Here is a 19,999-nt window from a genome sequence, read left to right as displayed (position 1 = left end):
TTCTAAATAATTACAATGAGATTGAGAAGTATTTTGTTGTTACCAAATCCCTTTTTACAGTATCTTCAACCAACTAGTTGATGATCCTTGATGTCTGATTTCAAAATGAGCTATCCATCAATTTGTTATGTACTGTGTATGTAATAATATGATGAGGCGATTAAACAATTATTTGGTTTCACAGTCATAACGGGCCGCCCCTCTGAGGGAAACCGTAACTATAATGTGACAAAAATGAGTTTGACAACCCTCGTGAGTCTCAAGATGTGAAATGTATACCACTAGCAGTATGCGGGCTCCCTCTAGTGGTAAGCGAAAGGATCACGGAAAAAAGTCTCCATTGTGTTTATGGAACGATAACCCGCTCTACTCTGCCTCTGATTGGCTATTGGCTAGCAGAAAGACAGGACTCGTACTTTTAGCTGATAATGATTCCCTGAAGCACTTCAGTAAGACACACATACGTGATCCCCTGCCGTATCATGAGAATACAATGTCAAACATGTCATTTTTTAATAGCCTCCATGAGATATAAGCAGAAAAGCGATGTAATGAAACGTAAACAGCGATATATTTTCCACAAAATCATTTCCTCACATCCCACAAGCCCACCTAAAAAATGTTCCAAGTCTATATTTTATAAAAGTACAACTCCATGAACTTAACTTATTTCAGTTACTGTCCCCCCCCCAAATCAATGAATCAAATATAGCCATATATAACCCATTGCTGAAGTCAAATAGAGCTTTCTGCTGGTCTTTGAATCCATTCTGTTTAGAAAGAACTATCAATGGTACTGCAGCTAATGTGGGAGAGCTCTTTAACTCATTCCCAGCCGGCCCCTCCCATTTTGATTGATACCTGCCTGTCACGTGGAAGCGAATGAGTTCATCTTTGATGTATATTTTTAGGCTTTTTCATGTTTTTGATGTACTTCTTTCCTCGTCACCAAGCATTGTAAAAGACGCCGAAGTACAAGTTCTGTATTTGATACGTAGGCTCCAGAAGATTTGGGAAAAACAACACAATTCAAGTCAGAGATTCAAATAAGTCATGCCAGGCGTAAGTTTAGACTGACTTTCTGCCACCAAATTGTCACTTACCCAGGCACATCGCAAAGGACACCCTTGCCCAGCTTGGTGTTGACTTTTCTGCTAAATTGTCAAACACGTACAGCGAGCCTTGCGCTTGCACATATGCCCTGCCTACGAAAGTGTCAAACATGCACATAGTGACATTTATTTTACTACTTAGTACTTTTTTTTTTAACATGTTTAATGAGGAACGGTTGAACGGTTCGATGGTTGTATTGTACACTAAAGGAGGTTTGTTAGTGCATAAAGGTTAACCAGCTGCTTTTCCAGGATTTGCTTGTGATTCAGTCTTTTCATGGGAGCCCTCCTCCTATTGGCTAGCTCAGTGCACTGGTTGGTGCGGTGGGAGTGGATAGTGGCAAGATAAAAGGAGGGAATGTCTCTTGCCCTGTTTACACCCATACATCTACTCATCAACACACTCACGTCACACTGTACATTTGTCTTTTTATTTCACACCAAAAGGAGAGGGCGAGATTCACAATATACCACTTTTGGTGCTTTTGGTGCTTTAAAGGTGAGTAACTCATACAGGCGCACACATGCATACACACACTTGTAATCCTATTTCAGATTAGTGTAAGGATAATGGCCTCTCAAGTGAAGAAAGGGTGAAGTACACTTGTTGCAGAGCAAGGGCCAATGTTCCTGTGCTGTGTTGCTTATGTTGTGTAACTTTAAAGTGGCAATAATATGGGCAAATCATGTATTTTTGCACTCCTTTTTATTGTGGTTGCTATGCGTAATGTACGGTTGCAATTGTTGTGATCACACAAATTGTATTGTATTGTAAACTGTATTTATTTCTTTATTTAAGCTTATTTTGACATAATGGGAAGGTTATGGATACAGGATACACTTTGCAATTGTAGATGAGGTGAAAATGTGTGACCCCAAAAAGTTGTACAGTATATCTTTTACAGACAGATTGTCTCTTCATATCACTGCAATATTTTTTAAACCGTTAATCACATCAGTAAGTGAAGGACATACAGGAGCTAAATAAAAAAAAAATGCATTTCACAAATAGAATATTGTTTCATTCTTCTCCATTTTGATTAAAATTAACCTTATGTAGCTAAGTAATATACTGTAACATAATTAATTATTAAAAACTCTAAATATGCCTTGCATTTGTACACCACTGCAAACTACAACCTCAAAAATATTCATTCATTTAAAAGTGAAAATGATTTGCATTGCTTTTAATATCACACTTGTGCAGGTGTACCCTAATATAGTGACCAATGGGTGCTTATCAAGAAACTCTCTGGTTTGAAACTTAAATGCATGTAATAAAAAAAAAATAATAATAATAATTAAAAAAAAGGAAAGAAGAAGAAAAATCTGTACTACTCTGATGCAAAGTATGTCTTAATAAAAAAAAATGCAGCTGACGCTTCATACCGTATATGACAATGAAAAATACTTCGGGAATTTCTGTTGTATTCCCCAAACAGTGCGTACCATGAATGCAGCGGAGTTCCGGCGTCGAGGGAAAGAGATGGTCGACTTTATAGCTGACTATTTGGAGAACCTGGAGCAGCGACCAGTCTATCCAGATGTGGAACCGGGCTATCTCAAATCATTAATCCCGAGTGAGGCACCACTGGAACCAGAGAGCTACGAGGATATAATGAAGGATGTGGAGCGAGTCATAATGCCTGGGGTAACCCTTAACCCTTTTCCCCCCATATTTTCATTTGTTGATGCGTTTTACAGTATAGTAATCTGTAATTTGTTCTTCCAGAATATACTGCAGCAGGCAACACCTCATATTATTGTATGTTACTGTGCAAATGCAGAAAAGTAGAAATGAAGAAACTTACTCAAAGCCAATTCAACGTGCCCTTTCAACAATAACAAAAGAAGTGATTCTACCATAACCCAGTGGTGTGATGTCCATTGAGAATCACCAATTTGAGAACATAATGTTCCTTTTATTTCATTGTTCGGTGATCATGTGGGACTGGTAGTGTAGTGGGGCACATGACAGACCTACATGCAGTCAGCAGTTACTGTAGGTTTGAATGCGAGGCCGACACTTTCAAGCCGCAGCTGGACTACACTGTCTGAAACACTGGGCTCTATTTTCGTAGACAGGGTATATGCGGCGGGGCACAAATGCTGGCATATCCTTATTTTCGTGCAAGTGCAAGGCTTGACAATTTGGCAGAAAAATCAACGGCAAGCGGGGCACGGGGTGTACTTTGCGATGTGCCTGGCTGAGTGACAATTTGGTGGCAGAAAGCCAGTGTAAACGTACGCCTGCTGAGACCACGTCTAACTTTAAGCACAGTGGGTCTAACGCGATTTTGGTGAATTTGATCAGGGCAGAGACACACAAATATGCAAGCGCCACGAATGTGTGGTGGATGCCAAACGTATTCCATTCATAAATTTGTGAACAGCCGGCATCAAACCCTATGAATCACTGCATAAATCAAATCCTTATTATTTTTATGACTATTATTTTGATTATGGTATTTTTTAAATCATCCCACTGGCGGAGTGGTAAAAGTAAATGAAAAGTTAGTTCTATCACCTGCCATCACCATAAAATCTGTATTTACTGTACAATAAGTAACCTTTTCAATTCTTAACTGTTGTACAAGTATAAACACCCATTGACCAATGTAAAATTATTACGTTACAAAGTTAAACGTTTATGGCAAATGAGAGGAGGAGGGGTAGTAAACTTGCTATAAACTATAAAGTTGAGTTGAGCTGATGCATTGACACAAATATGAATGTTTGTTTTCATCTTTTTCGTTACCACCATCATCCTCTTTTCATAAATGTTTTATATTCTTGTCATCTTTATCTATTGCATATTATCATCTTTATGTTAAAGATCACAAAAGCTCGCAACAGTAGTATGCACAGTCCACAGTCCAGTCCTACTGATGTAGTATGCTGACAGCTTGCACCGACCGCTCAAATTACGTTATAATATAATTGAATTTTTTCCCCCCAAACTTTGGTCCGACTCCAAATCATATGTTGCTTGTGTGTACTTCAAGGTAGAGTTCCACCAGTGGCGGTCCTAGCTTGAATGGCACCTGGTGGGAGAACCCCTTGCACCATTGAATCTGTGACCCTCATGTACCATGTATCCTTATCCTCAAGTAAACACGATAGTCAGAAATGATTTCTTCTAATTCCAGATCACCCACTGGCACAGTCCATACTTCTATGCTTACTTCCCTGCAGCTTCCTCCTTCCCTGCCATGTTGGCAGATATGCTGTGTGGAGCCATTGGATGCATTGGATTTTCTTGGGTAACAAAAAGCAAAACATTGCTGCGTCTGTGACGCATCTCTTTCCCCTTAATGGTAAACATTTCATGCTTTTGCTTTCATGATCAGGCTGCCAGCCCAGCTTGCACAGAGCTGGAGACAGTGATGTTAGACTGGTTAGGAAAGATGATGCAGCTGCCAGAGTCTTTCATAGCTGGAACTCATGGTCATGGGGGAGGAGTCATCCAGGTAAATCTTCCTTTTACAAAATTGCTCACATTTTGCAGAACAGTGTTACATCAAACCTACATTTATTAAATACACACAGGGTTTATAATTTGAGGATGAGGGTTGTGTTTACCTTACAACAATGGATTTGCAGTTTCTGTAAGGTTTTTAAAAAATTTGACAGACTCTCACAGCTCAATTTAACCACAAGCGTTTGCCCTCTATTGATTTGTCCTTTGCTGTTCTAGCTGGGGCACAGCAGCTAAAAATTGACTGGAAAAATTGTCTTTTAAAGTGTTTTTCATAGCTGGGCTGAGAAGACAGCGTCGGTGCTGTGCTTCGTTAGTGTGGTGTCACTTTAATGACGCTTCAGTGACTCAGACAAAAAAGCAGCAATGAAGGATGCTGTGTGTTTGTGTTTGTGTGTTGTGTGTGTGCGTGGGAGGATCCATGTTGAGAAGTGGAGCATGAGAGTGCACTCTGATGATGGATCATTTCATGCGCCTTTTATTATGACCACCTGTGTGTGAGGAAGTGTGTGCGCGTGCTCATTTGATTCATTGTGTTCTTGTTGTTTCTGTCTTGCTACTCTTTTTTTTTTTTTTTTTTCAGCCCGGGTTCTCAGTTCACTATGGCAACAAATGGCCTCCTCTCACAACAGCAGTTAATGAGTGTTGTGACGACACATTGCCATCCATTTTCTTTTTCTTTTTTTTTTTGAAGCCTCTGTATGTGTGTGTGTGTGTGTGTGTGATCAGCATTGGTACCAGTGGTAAGCACTTCTGCCTCACAGTCGAGAGGTCCTGAGTTTGAATCTCGGCCCTTCTGCCTGCCGCTTGCATGTTCTTTCCGTGTATGGTTTTCTTCGGGTCCCTTCCACAAATTAAAAAAAAAAGTGTCTTAATTGAACACAGTAAACTGCCCATAAATCTGAATCATTGTTTGTACATGCCCTGGGACTGACAAGCGACCAATCCAGGGTGTTATCCACCTCACGCCCAAGGTCAACAGGGATGGGCTCCATTACTGACACAAGATTTTATGCAATGGGCTCTTTGTACGTAATATCTGTTACGGTTAATATGTTTGACCCTTTTACAGCCGTGAATTCATGTTCTCGAATAAACAGCTGAATACGAGTCTTAAAAAAGAGATTTTCTTACCAAAAGTAAACAATACCACGGACATTGTTGCGTTCCAGTGTGCACATCGTCATCTAAAATCAACAGCCTTTTAATCTACCATGGGTTACCCAACGATGTTGAACCCACTTTCCTGGACACTGCAGTGCATGAATACATTAAATTAATTAAAGGAGAAATGGACTCGTTTGAGAGGTCCAGGAACTTAAAATGTAATGTTTAGCAGCCCTACATTTATGCTGAGCTTTTTCATGCTTTTTCATACCTTTGAAGCAGAAAGCCCAGCCACTTCCCCCGTCTGTTTGTCTGCCTGTCTGACAATTTAACATCAATAATGCTAAACGGATTTTAAAAAACTAGGACAATGTTAGATGTTTTCTGCTTACATAACTACAAATGTTCATCCTTAGCTTATACCACGCAAATATTCTATCACTAACCGGCATCGTTTGTTAACATATTGATAACCTATATCTACTGTAACCACAATATTAAGAAGAATATTGTCTTATACCGTTATATCCGTGGATATAATAAGAGGCGTACATGAAAGCCTTACTCTAATTTGTTGTGATGGTTAATTTGGACAAGTTCTGTGAAGACTGCATGTAGAATAACACACTTTTTAATACAGCCGTATTTCGGGAACGCGGGAGATTATGTGCAATCCCATTGTTTTAAGAATTTATATTTTTCTCATTCCTAATTGGAAGATAAATGGCCCTGTAACCAAGCAGTGCACATGGGTCCACATTACCTTACCATTCAATCATAATAAAAATAAAGTATATTACATTAAAAATAAAAAACAATTCCTGGTTTATTTCTGTACAGAAGTGCAAAATAAGGAATATTCTAAAAAGAAGTATTATAATACAGAGTATTGTATGTTAATACAATCTAAATATTATGAGACATTTTGCTTAATGTTACAAAAATGAAGTACAGTAAAGTTTTATTTAGAAAAAACAAAGTAATAAGGCTGTGATTTTATGTGTTCAGTATGTTAAAATCCCCACATACATAAAAGCAACAGTCAAGCAAAACAGCTCGCCCCATAAATATGAAAAAAAATAAAATAAAAATATATTTTTCTTCTGCTTACATTGTATGTCCTTTTATAAACAATCCTAGTCAATTCTTATGAGAACTGTCATACATCAAACAGCCTCAACTTGTAAAGTAGAATGAAGGATCAGGAATATCACGTGACTAGGACTGCCTAAATTATATTATTGGAAACAAAAGCCAGACAAATGTTTCTGCTTCATTTATGCCTACTGCTTGGTTTGTTTGTGCATAAATGACAGTATTAGCCAGAGATGCCTGATGGTTTGGTTTTTATTGATTGAATTTCAACATTGAATTGATTTGACTGCCACTGATGTATGCAGGTGCCTCACAAAGCACGTTTCAGATCAGCCTCGAGAAATGTTTACTCTATTGGGTAACAACCTCTGTGTAATCCTTGTGGCGATGTAAAAAAATCAATGGAAACACCCACCAAAATCTTAATATTGACATATTGGGCTCTATTTTCATACACAGCTTCATCTGCGGCGGGATGCAAATGCCGGCGGATTCTGATTTTCGTGCAAGTCCAAGGCTTACTAATCGTGTTTACTAATTTGGCAGATAGGTTTGTGCCAATCTGGGCGTTCTGGCACTGTGTATCCTCGGAGATGTGCCTGGCGGAGAGACAATATTGTGGCAGAATTGATCAAAACCTACGCCTGCTCAGACCGTGTCTAAATCTTGATGCGAGGTAGACTGCTGGTGTAACGCAATTTTGGTGCATTTGATCAGGGCACAGGCAGACAAATGGTGAGATCCCCGGACATATTTTAGTCGGCAGCGGTTATCACCAGCTCCTTCTGTATTTAATAAGGGTACCCGCTCACATTGTTTGTTGCTGCACCAGCAAAGAGCAGTGACAACGCTCCATTCACGCACGGATCGCTACGATTATGCATCGTCTTCTTCTGCACAGAGATGTACCACATTTAAAGGGAATGAAAGGAGCTGCTTTGATTGGCAGCAAATGAAGCCAGCTGTAAAGACACCCAAACTGGTGCAGCCCGCCCATTATTGGGTCCGCCGGGCTGCTCTGGTCTACGAAATTACCAACACCAGCGTAACCCACCACTGACGCACAGTTGCGCTATCCACCGTGGTGGATTCATGCTGGTCACGAAAGCAGGGCCCATTTAGGCTATTTGAATTGCATGCCGAGGAGTGAATTAAATACATAATTCAAGTGAGGAAAAGCGGCTCAGAAAATGGATGGATGGATGGATGTTTACTTACCTTTCAATCAGATTGTCTGTGGTCATGTTTCAGCTGTGAGCTGCAAGCCAAGCTAACTCATCGCTACCGCAAACTTGCTTGGGTTAAGTTGTAACAGTATTGCAGCTTACTTGTGGGCCCATGAAGCTTGCACTCCAGGACTGTCATGCACCTTTCACCACTGTCTGTCTGACACTGAGTAACAAACCGGGCCACATACAGTCTGCCCCACACACACACACACACACACACACACACACACGCACACGCATTCATTTGCATTCATTATGTTCATAAAATGTATTTTTGAGATGACTTTTTCATTGTGATGATGCCGGTGTTTTCAGTTTGGTTTATTATTGCCCCTCTAATTCTCTGACAGGGCACAGCCAGTGAGGCGACCCTCATGTCCTTGCTCGCTGCCCGTTGTAAAGCGGTCCGTCACGCCCAGTCCATCAACCCGAAAAGGACTGAACCCGAGATCCTTGCCAAATTGGTGGCATACACATCAGAACAAGTATGCAAAATATCCAATGTCAGTATACAGTACAATATATCATCGAATGGGATCCAATACAGGATACATTCGCCTTCCTTCGGTACAGGCAGCGTGGGTTCAGTTCCCAACCAGTGAGTGTCAAGGTTTATCCGTCTCTATGTGCGATGTGATTGACCGGTGTCCAATCCAGGGTGTAGTCTGCATTTCACTCGAAGTCGGCTGGGGTAGGATCTGGCTCCCTACTAACTTGAACAGAATATGCGGGATATAAAATAGATAAATGGATGCATTGACACATTCAGGGATGTACTGTATTTATGTTTATTATTACAGAGGTTTAGAATTGCACTACGTCATACTGTGAGCGGTTTCTAACCGCTGTCTATCTAATTTAGCTGTAAGAGGGGCAAACCATTACAATCAAAACTGAGTCTGACTGCATGCCATTGTCAACACTGTATCTATTTCTTCAATTTTTTTTTTCTCACAGACTCCTTGTGTCATTGAGTCATTCGAAGCAATTACAGTATTGTTAAAACCAGATTCTTTTGTTGAACAACTTTTATGGTACATGCAGTTTATATACTGTATAAAATGTCATACAAAACTGGAAGACGGCCTGTAGGATACAGTGTGGTTGTTTATATAGTGTATATCTAATGTTGCAGCCAGTGGGTAAAATATTTCTGGATTTGTTTGTTTATAGAAAGCTATTTTTTTACAAAGTGAAGTGAGTGGACAATTTTATAGTATAGTTTCAGCTAGCAGACTCATTTTGAGCCTATTTTTTCATGGTTACCTTGGCAACGGCTGGAGACGAGACAGTAGGTCAGTCAGGCAGTAGCTGGCTGTGATCAGGTTAAAATCGCAGGCAGGGACTCAGTGATTGGGTTAGGCAGGCACCTGAGGGCTATTGAGACCTTTTAAAAAGAGAATCTCTATTGCAGACTTAAGAACGTCCAGTGTTATCATCTTTTTGTACTGAACAAACGCACTTTCACTTTTCAAACACATACTTCTAGTTGTCTATGATTCATAAACGCTCCTTTTTCTTACCATCTTTTAGTGCTTGAATATTTGTCGATTGTTGTTTGTGATCATTGTCATTGTTTGCACCTCTCACATACGTTTCCCCTGTGTAGTCTCATTCGTCCGTGGAGCGGGCAGGTCTGATTGGGGGCGTGATGATGAAGAAAGTCCCGACAGACGACACTTATGCTGTCACGGGTGATATACTGAAGAAGATGGTGGAACAAGACAAAGAAGCGGGACTCATCCCTTTCTACGTAAGAAGAGAACTCGGACGAATACATGCTCATGTTTTTGCCATTTTTTTACTCAAGTTGCAAACCACTCAATGGACTTACAGTCACAGTGTGCCTGGGATGCTACCTGTATATAAAGCTGTTTGAGCTCTTGTTCAAAATAGCTGATATCCTTTCTAAGGTTCACGTTTTAGTATGGTCTTTGTCCTCATTAATAAGACAATGGACCATATGCACAGCGACGTGTTAAGCATTTCCGGTGGAAAGGTCAGATGGCATAACAGTTTCCACTGTCAATATGTTACAAGCTACCGGGGCACCATCTGACTGAAAAACAACTGCTGTCATTAAATGTGTAATAACCTGGGATTGTGTAACGGGTATATTCAATAGTTCGGTGTTGGTATTTTTCAAGGTCGAATCGGCATTAACAGTTTTATCTTTTATAAGACGAGGAGATAGCGTCGGTTCAGTGTCAACTTGAGTTTGAGTTTTAATACGTTTCCCATGTTGACACTATGGGCTCTATTTTCGTAGACAGTGCATCTGAGGCGGGGCATGTCTCCATGTGAATCCAGATTTAAAGGGAATGAGAGGAGCAGCTTCAATTGGCGGTGACTGAAGTCGGCTGTGAAGACTCCCACAGTGGCGCAGCCCGCCCACTCTTGGATCTGCTGGCCTGCGCGCGTCACTGGTCTAATCTGCGCCTCCGCGCAGGAGTGACGTCGTCCACGAAAATAGAGCCCCGTGCATTTATTTATGCAAATGCCAACTGCAACTTCAGATGCGATCTTACTCGATGAATGGGAAAGTCCCGCTTGCATAGTCTTACTCGTAACGTTTTATCGACTACTAGTGCAACTTTTGGCCTGGTACACAATAAAACCTTACTAGTAACCTACTATCCTGCATGTCTAGCACTACTACATAGGCCCATGTAGTAGCCACATGTCACACACTATTACTGGTAGTTTTGCCTGTTATGCAGTTGTATGCCAAACTCGTCCTAGTGATGTGCAGGAAATATCATACAGTAGTGTAAGGCAGAAGTGGAAAAAAGTTACTTGTAAGACACAGTCATTCTACTAATGCGTCTTTATAGTAGTGCGCTGAATTATCCTACCAGTGAGGCCAAAATGTGCAGTATTAAATGGACTTTAAGGTTAAACTCAAGGATATGAATTGAATCACCAATGACGTTCAAGAGCTTGTGTGTTTATTAGGATGGTGTAGAAATATAAATGTTAATCCAATGTGTGAAATGACAATGATAACAGGATATGTTTTCTATGCTTGTGTCTTTTAGTTCTGTGCAACGCTTGGCACCACTGCATCATGTGCCTTTGATCGTATCTCTGAGCTGGGGCCTATATGTGAGTTACCCTGGAAGTAACTACACTTCCTTTTTGTTTATTGGTTCTCTACAACACAATAGGTGCATTTTCACAGGCTAAATATGTCCAGTACAGTGCTGTATGTTTCTGTCAGAGATGTATTGATTTGACAAATTTGTCAACTATTATACTGTACTATATTTGTAAAGATAGATTTGTACAGCGTCATACTGCTTTTTATCCGACCAGATTAGATTGTGCAAGTGTAGCTCGTGCAATATTGCTGTGCTATTATAGCAATATTAGTAAACACAGTTGATGCACACATGATCAGTAACGTTGTTGTTGTGTGTTGGCTACTGCAGGTAATGAACAAAGCATGTGGATGCATATTGACGCTGCGTATGCTGGGAGTGCATTTATCTGTCCTGAATTTCGGCCTTTGTTGAATGGCATAGAGGTATGTAAAAATTGAAAAATGAAACAAGTGCCTGTTATATACACCATCTGGCCACAACAATGACCACTTGCACGAGAGCTGTATCTAAATGATCGCTTTACAGAGATACTAATGTTGAGTTTTGATTGACACTGTCATTTTAAAATACGAAAATTGTATTCATTGTTTATATTGATACTAAAGATTACGTATTATTATAGCATGTGTAGTTAGCAGTGAGGTAGAACTACCACCTGAGACCTGATAAATAATAATAATAATAATAATAACAATAAATGTATATTTGGTATGTAATATTATTTACTACAAGAAAGAGTTGAAATAGTAGCTGCAGCACTGAATGATGCAGTGAACTTCTCCAGTAATGCAAATGCCAACCATAATAATGACAAATATTTACATCTGTGACAGTAATAATAAAATATGAGCATTAGTATCTTTGTAAATTAAAATGTTTTGCTCCATTGTGAAAGTGACCATATAGTAAGGCATTAAGTTAATTTTATATACTGTACAATTGTATACACTTGTATACTTGTCATTCCTCTTTACACAGAAGTGCAAAAGTATTGCTGCTAGTAATTGTAATAAAATAAATTAAGTGATTAAGTTTGGCCATTTAGATGTGTGTGGAAACAGTTCAATCAGGAAGTGCAGAAGCGTTCGTCCCCGTCCAAATACATATTAGTGTGGCACTAAATAACAACAGAACCTTTTGCTGCCAATATGCATGTGAAATATCACTCATTCCGTCAATGAAAGCAAACGCTTAATTGCATGCTGGCGATATCCTGTTGCTTTGTTCTTGTTTGAAGTGTTCCCTGAAGTTAATGTCAAGTAGGAGGCACATCAGAGTGAGTAACAATCGGCGCTGAGGCTGCGTTTTACTGCCGTCGAGGCTGCTGCTTCTCCACAAGCTGTGCAGACACGCAGCGATAAGACCGGAGTCATTTCCTGGGGCTGCGTTAGACCTTTATATATCAGTCTTTATTAGACACACACATTCAAGCAACAGAGGGACTTGATTTTAAAAAGGGCCAGCTACCATAGAAAAAATATATACAGTAAGGTGTTTGGAGTAATATTTTCTCGGCGTACATACAGTGTGAGAGGTTAAAAGAAGAGAAAAAGGCCTTTGTGGATGTTGGACGAATGGTTGCCAGGGTGATGGACCAGCAAGCATCAGGCGGCATGGCAACTGTCTGTTGCACATTGTTTTCTTTGTACTGAGGCTCTTATTGCATTTGGTGCAGGTGGGGGGAAAGGATATTACAAAAAGATAGGCAACAAAAAGATAATGGCACATAAAAAAAAAGGGTGCGCGTCACTTTGAATCAAGCATCGCTGCAAAGAAAATATTTCCTAACTGCTCTGTTGGAGCAATTTAGAAAAGGTTGTAAAGTCATGTGAAGATTCGGGTGTAGCTTGTAGCAATTGTTCATTTTGGGTGACAAATGTCAACAATCTGCGGCAAACTTTCTAAGATATTTTCCTGTTTAATGCATTCCTGATATGTTATCAAATCTGATTTTTAGACCGCAAACAGTCTGAGAGTTGCCTATTTTTGTCTGTTACAGTTTGCGGATTCTTTCAATTTGAACCCACACAAATGGCTTTTGGTCAACTTCGACTGCTCTGCCATGTGGTAAGCTGTCTTTTTCATCACAAAGGAAAAATAAACAAAAGTAAATGTGTCATATTTTATTTTGTCATCGTATGGCTCAATACATAATACCAGTAAGCAATAAATGATAATCAGTGAAAATCTAACGAGGGACCTACAACCAGTCTCGTGCCTTCTGCATTTTAAAATTTGCATTGAAGACAGTACCTACCAGATGCGGTAACATAAATCCCTCTTTTATCGTCAACAGTTCAATAGACAAATTAAACATTTTCATTGGAAAGGTCAGATGGCTCAATAGTTTCCGCTGTCAATATGTTACAACAAGATACTGGGCAGGGACGGACTGGGCCCAAAATTCAGCCCGGGAATTTAGATGGAGAGGCCCCCGGTGAGCACAACCCAAGACCACTTTTTTTTTTTGTTCCTCCTGCCTTGCAACAAAGCCCTGAATACTAACCAATGAGCGGTGACTGTGATTTTAGATCTTATCATTTTTTGCTGTATACGGTGGATGCATAATACAATTGCCTACCCAGTACAGCAGCCTTACACACGGCATCTCAACCGGTCTAGTTACTGCTGCTTCCTGTTCCATTCTCTCCCTTCTCCCCCAATAAGATCCCATCTTCCTCCTCCTCTTCCTCGTTCTCCAAGAAGAGCACCACCTCCTCACTGCATCCATGGGGTCACCCAGTCCCTCAATAACCCCTCTGCTAGTGGCATACAGCCCTGATGCTGCTGCTGCTTATAATAATAATAATCATAACAAGAGTTATGTGTTTAATACACAAAGATGTCCCATGTAAGAAAACGCCATAAATCACACACACACACACACACACACACACACCCTGTTGGAGGGTTTACGCTTTCTTATATCAGAGTAATCCCACTCATTTGTTCCCATATCAAATAATATGTTCATATCCCTTCATGGCCTAAAAGTGTAAATCACGTCAGCTCACAGAGACTTGATCATTTTCTGATGGTGAGCAACAACAAGAGTCAATGACGCTTGCAATACATAAGGACTAAAGTATTTAACAATTTTGTTTACAAAACAAATGCATGGTCTGTTTGGTCTAATATTTTCCCATTTTCTCACTGTGCCCACCTGAAACTATGCTGCTTTATCCTTCCTCCACTAAAAGAGCTGTCAGCTTTGCATATTTTGGTTCACGGTCTGGTGTGGGGTTGGAGGGCGGAGACAACCCGCTTAGGGCTTGTCTGCTGCTTAACAACAGTTTTCGGTCGCACGTCACAACAGCAAGGGTCCGACGAAGTCGCGAATCATAAACACACACAGGCTTGCTTGCAGGCTATAATGTCCCGAAATTTCCTATTGCCTGAAAAATAACCTCTGTCGTTCATTTTGTGATAACCCGGAGTTGTGCAATAGCTGTATTCAACAGGTCAGAAAAGTTGGTTTACTATGCAACAACACTCATTAACAGGGTCAAGAAGAGACAGGACATGATTGGAGCCTTCAAGGTGGAACCACTCTACCTGAGACATGAGAACCAGGAGTCAGGTAAGTTCATCTCACCTCAGCTGCACTACACGCTACATACCAAAATAGTCAAATTAAGTCACTTCCTCGCCTTCAGAACCCAACAATGTTGCTACACACAGAAAACAAACTCTTTTGATTGTGTTCAAATCAAATTTCTATTCCCTAAAATAGGCCCATACACAAACCAAAAGTTAAGCGCTACGGAATCATTCAAGAGTCGATACATTATGTGTGTAGAATACATTTCTGCAGATGTAATTTGCCTGACAGGCAAGCAGAACGACGTGAGCCACTTGTCACTGAACCAAGACACATTACCAAAGCTTTCTCTTGTTCAAGCTGGACCCTCCAATGTAATTAGTGGTTATTAGCAGTGGTAAACATGAGCCTACATTCCGCGGGGATGATCTGGTAGCTTGTGGCTTTGCGGAGTGGCAGTGACATGAGGGGCTTGTGTGCGTGTGTTTATGTGCGCACGCGCGCGCGTGTGTGTGTGGGTGGAATGGCAGCACCTGCAACACAAAGTGCGACCACAAGAACACAGATATAGGCGAGGTTATTTTAGTATTGGTCAGAGGGTAATGATTATAATAATGATGATTGAGAGTTGATGAAAAGACACATTAACAGTTCGAATTTAGAGCCTCTTTATATGGGCTTCTGATGAGTTTAAAAACTGGAAAAAACTAAATGACTGATGTATTTTTCATCAACAGGGCTAGTGACCGATTATAGGGTAAGAACATACTCTCTTTATTGAACAGAAATATTAGAAAAAGAAAAAAAATAGCGATACAGTACGTGCTTTTCATGTGGTGCTTGTTTTCTTTCTCTCAGCATTGGCAGATTCCACTGGGCAGACGATTCCGCTCGCTCAAAATGTGGTTTGTCTTTCGCATGTACGGCCTGCAAGGATTACAGGCGCATATACGCAAGGTATTCCTTTAAATCCAATTTGTTTTGGGAGCTCGCTCTGGTCCATTACAAATTGATGTTTACTGACACGTCTTATACATTTGCTAATTGTCGTGTTGTCTAGGCTAACAATTCATGGTCTTGATTAAGAAAACATTTTTTGTTTTAGGTTTTCATTCAAGATTTTTATTTGGTCACCTGCCAGTGGAATCGTTTCTGCTATCACAAATCATGCAGTACTGCATACCGTTTGTGTTTAGATTAGATTGTGACGTAGTAAAATGCAATGGTCATGAGTATGTAAGCTCATTTTGACCTTTGGAATCTTGAAAAGCTGATTTCAATTCCTTTGGTATTAAAAGTCAGACTAGATTGTGCTGAAAATTGCAAAATGGGCAAACTCATTTGCAACCATTGGAATGCACTTCTGTCTTTCTTGCTGGAAGAAATGAGTTATTGCACTTGTATATCTGTGATTATCATGGGATCCTCTACCCTCACTCCGCCTTAAAGCTCCTGATATCACGAGTGTCTTCATTGCATTGCTTCTTTTTCTGTGTGTGTGTTTTCATCAACATGTGACTCACACACATCTGCTCTGCAGCTTTCTTTTTATATAGTAACCTTTTCCTGCATTTCCACAGCCCCTCCTCCTCCCACAGCGTCCACCTTCCCCCTGTCCTCCTTGCCTTCATGATGTTTCATCCCTTCGTGCCTGTCTCTCCTCTTCATCTTCCACTTTGTTCCCTCCAGTCGGCTGTGTCAATCAAATGAGCCTGTTTTGAGTTTACGCTCCGTTTTAAATCAAAAACATTGATCCCTACAGCCATAAGTCATTTCCGATTATCCCAGATTGAGTTGCACTCGCTGAATGTCTAGATGACGTGGAACAGATCAAATTCGGAACCACAATTCCCTTTGTTTTGCAGTTGCTAAGTGTCTGGGTCAGGCAGCTTATCCGGCAATGCGAGTTCCACTGTATCGCTGGAAATTGTCACTGTAGCAGTTAGATGATGATATTAAATCAAGCATTATTTATTAACACATAGCACTCTGCCATTGTAAAATGCTCAACTTGAGCCACAGAATTGAGCACCACTTTACCATGGAGGTTTTAGAATGCAAGCAGCTATTATGTGCACGATTTCAGAAATGATTGGTACTGGTGAAAGGTAATGTCATTTAGATGTTTGTCAATGTCATTTTTAGTTCCAGTACGCTTGGGATTGGTTCATTGTCCAAATTGAATGTATCACTATTTTTGAATGTAGAACTTATTTTTCTTGTCACAGATGTTGAGGTTTAGTGTTTTAAAGGCTAAGCGGTTTTAAATCATCTTTATTTCAAATGAAATGTTATTTAAATACATGTTGTCTAAATGTAATATCCCTCCTCCACTATCGTTTTGGATAAGGATGTTCAGATTTATACTGACATTAGAACACGTTGTGAGACTTGACCCAGTACACGGTACTGCCATCTAGCGGACGTAGACAGTGCACACATCATTTCCGAGGTTAATGTGATTCATTAGAAATGTTTCTGTCGCGGTTAACAACAAATGTCCCTGAGATGACAGTGAAAAATGCAATGCAAATTATGTACACATAAAGTGGATGGTAATACCACTATTGTTTCTGTCTTCAGCAAGTGGGCCTGGCCAAGGAGTTTGAGAGTCTGGTACGAGCAGACAAGAGATTTGAGATCTGTGCTGACGTCATCATGGGTCTGGTTTGCTTCAGGCTGAAGGTAACATTCCACTCTCAAAATATATTGCTGGATAAACCCTCATTGCATTTGGCCTCGATTCCAACTGAGGTCGTCGCTTAAAGCAATGATTCTCAATTGGTGGCCGGGGACCCAAATGTGGGTCGCAGAGTCGTTTTGGGTGTGTCGCGGACAGGCTGCTTTTGGTGTGCAGCCTTCATTTCCTAAAAAGAAGACACACTATTTCCTAAAAAGAAGAGATCAGTCCCAGTTTTCCCAAATATACATTTTTGTGCGTGCAATTATGGTCACCCTCAGTTTCTTCGTAAGGTGCTCTGAAAGGCACTTTACATATGTAAATAGGAGTCGTTGTGTTTGAAAATATGATATTCATACTTGTTAATACTAGTTCTTTATTGTTCTTAACCTCTGTGAATGGGTTCCGATTTTGCGCCAATAGGAAAACGCGCGTCCCAGGGTAACGACAGTTGAGAACTAATGGCTGAAAGATGTCACATTTTCAAAACATTCCCATTGCTCTCATACTGACCTTCACTGGGAGAAAATATTTGTATTGCTTTTATTGCAAGATAAAAACCAAGGGCAAAGTATACAGACCCTTGTATATCCCTACTACTTCATTTGATCACCTATATACTGTAGTACTGTGTATTGCTGACAATGAATGACCACAAATTATAACTTGTGGTCATTCATTGTCAGCAATTTAGCACATGATGACACACACAGAGTTAAATGAAGTCAGTGCTATGTGAGCCAATGTGATCAGTCTCATAGCTTGTTTTGTTTTTCACTCCCTCTCAGGGCTCCAATGAGCTGAATCAGAATCTGCTGAAGAGGATCACAAAGAGCAGAGAGATCCACTTGGTGCCTTGTCATCTGACCGGACGCTTTGTCCTGCGCTTCGCCATTTGCTCGCGCACCACTGAGTCTCGTCACATCCGGCAAGCGTGGCGGCACATCACACAGCTGACCTTTGAACTCCTGCAGGATAACGTTCAATAACAACTGGGCAAGCAAGTCACAGTATAAATGTTATTAACCCAATGTTGCAGAGAAGCAATGTCAGATAGGACAAAACACACACACACACACACACTATAGCTACTTTCAGGCTTAAAAACTGGTTTGCACAGTTAAAAAAAAAGTGGAAATTATTTGGCATGGTAAAGCATGTCTGCCTCACAGAGGTCCTGGCTTCAAATCTCGGCTCACTCCCTCTGCATGGGAACTCCAACTTCCTCCCACATCACCAAAATATCTTCCTTAGCTCTTCATTGCCTATGTAGCGTCTGTGTCCTGTGTAAAATGTGGGTTGAGGTGAACTCAAAATGTATTTTCTGTGGTGTCCGATGAATGTACAGTATTACACTTTGTATGTGTTTGTTTTTGTTAATTTGCCTGCAAATGTATGTATGTATACTCATTTAGACATTTAGTGAAGGATCATTAACAAACAGAACATTACTGACTTAGCTATAGATGCAAATTATTTTTTAAATTTTCTTTAAGATTATTGTCACTGTTTTTAATATGGGCATTAATTTTAACCAAATGTATGTCCATTTAAAAATGTTTGAAGGTACTTTCTGCATTGTTACATACACATATTGCCCATGTGGTGCAGAAAACAATGAACAGGAATGTGGCCATTGACAAGGGAATCCAATCATTTAAACTATTGAATTCAATATCCATCACTGTTCAGAATTTACACGTACAATACAGTGTGTATTCACAGGGTGCTGATTAAATGATGGTGATCAAGTATTGCTGGCAGAAAAGATTGTTTTAGCAATGTGACAGTGATGAAGATGAATATCAATCTTTGACCTCAAGCGTATTTGGTTGCCTTGTATTATTTTGAATCACATGTGGGAGTGTTTGAGGAAGATGAGTTGAGAATTGCTTTCGAGCAGTGACAAAAGTAGGCTTAAGGATGAAACACTTCACAGGGACAAATATTAAATATCCATTCATCCTCAACACCACTTATCCTGTTCAGGGTCAAAGCTGACTTTTGGGCAAAAGGCGGACTACATCCTGAACTGGGCACCAGTCAGTCACAGAGCACATATAGACAGAGACAACAATTCACACTCACATTCACATTCACCCCATCACTGAGTGGGAACTGAACCCACACCAAAGTCAGATGAGTGTACCACTACACCATCAGTGACTCAAATATTAAACAACACATGAAACACAACATCCTCAGAAATGAATGAATGAATGTTCTACATCATTAATGTGTGCACATATTATTATATTTTCTAAAAAACTACACACTGCCCGACACAGTTTTATTACACGGTGTCTGATTTGTATTCTTCCCATCTCCTCCACACATCAAGGAAGCTGCTGATGAAGTGTCTCTGGCTTGGCTATGTATGTGGTGCTACAGGCTTGTCAGAATAATAAAGTCTTCTGCTGTCAGCAACGATAATTTCTTTTCTTCTCTTTACAGACACTCTATGGACTTGTTTGATAGAATTTTGCTCTGATTTGAGAAACATTTGGAATCCATGCACATTCTAAACAGATGAGAGCCATATAAAAATGTATGCATTTAAAGTGTTAGACATGCTGAATTCTGACTGACACGGTGACTCAAGTGTGCCTTCTCCAAACATGATGTTTAACTGATTCCTACACTGTTCAGTAGG

General features: G+C 40.2%; 1 protein-coding gene across 2 annotated transcripts; it reads left to right on the top strand.

Moving 5' to 3' along the window:
• The first annotated feature begins 1,458 nt into the window (after positions 1–1,458).
• Positions 1,459–19,733, top strand: ddc (dopa decarboxylase). 2 transcript variants are annotated; one of them, XM_061675571.1, is made up of 14 exons: positions 1,459–1,611; positions 2,555–2,763; positions 4,262–4,375; positions 4,463–4,582; positions 8,372–8,506; positions 9,631–9,774; positions 11,060–11,126; positions 11,453–11,547; positions 13,125–13,192; positions 14,629–14,705; positions 15,404–15,423; positions 15,525–15,623; positions 17,250–17,351; positions 18,135–19,733. In XM_061675571.1, exons 2-14 carry the CDS (start codon positions 2,563–2,565, stop codon positions 18,333–18,335), a joined length of 1,443 nt encoding a protein of 480 aa, XP_061531555.1. In that variant the 5' UTR covers positions 1,459–1,611; positions 2,555–2,562; the 3' UTR covers positions 18,336–19,733. The 2 variants fall into 2 exon arrangements, with proteins under 2 accessions (XP_061531555.1, XP_061531556.1); XM_061675572.1 differs by lacking the exons at positions 14,629–14,705; positions 15,404–15,423; positions 15,525–15,623 and having other exon boundaries at positions 18,135–18,224.
• The last annotated feature ends 266 nt before the right edge of the window (positions 19,734–19,999 follow it).

The sequence above is a fragment of the Phycodurus eques genome, chromosome 4 (assembly GCF_024500275.1).
Source record: "Phycodurus eques isolate BA_2022a chromosome 4, UOR_Pequ_1.1, whole genome shotgun sequence".
NCBI lineage: Eukaryota > Metazoa > Chordata > Actinopteri > Syngnathiformes > Syngnathidae > Phycodurus > Phycodurus eques.
The sequence above is the reverse complement of the archived record's forward strand: the minus strand, read 5'-3'. Positions and strand labels throughout refer to the sequence as shown.

Bases quoted from the DNA above. Each gene is read 5' to 3' on its own strand.
- ddc (XM_061675571.1), top strand. From the start codon at position 2,563: ATGAATGCAGCGGAGTTCCGGCGTCGAGGGAAAGAGATGGTCGACTTT. The intron at 9,775-11,059 runs GTAAGAAGAGAA...TGTGTCTTTTAG, and splicing joins CGGGACTCATCCCTTTCTAC to TTCTGTGCAACGCTTGGCAC. The intron at 11,127-11,452 runs GTGAGTTACCCT...TGGCTACTGCAG, and splicing joins CTCTGAGCTGGGGCCTATAT to GTAATGAACAAAGCATGTGG.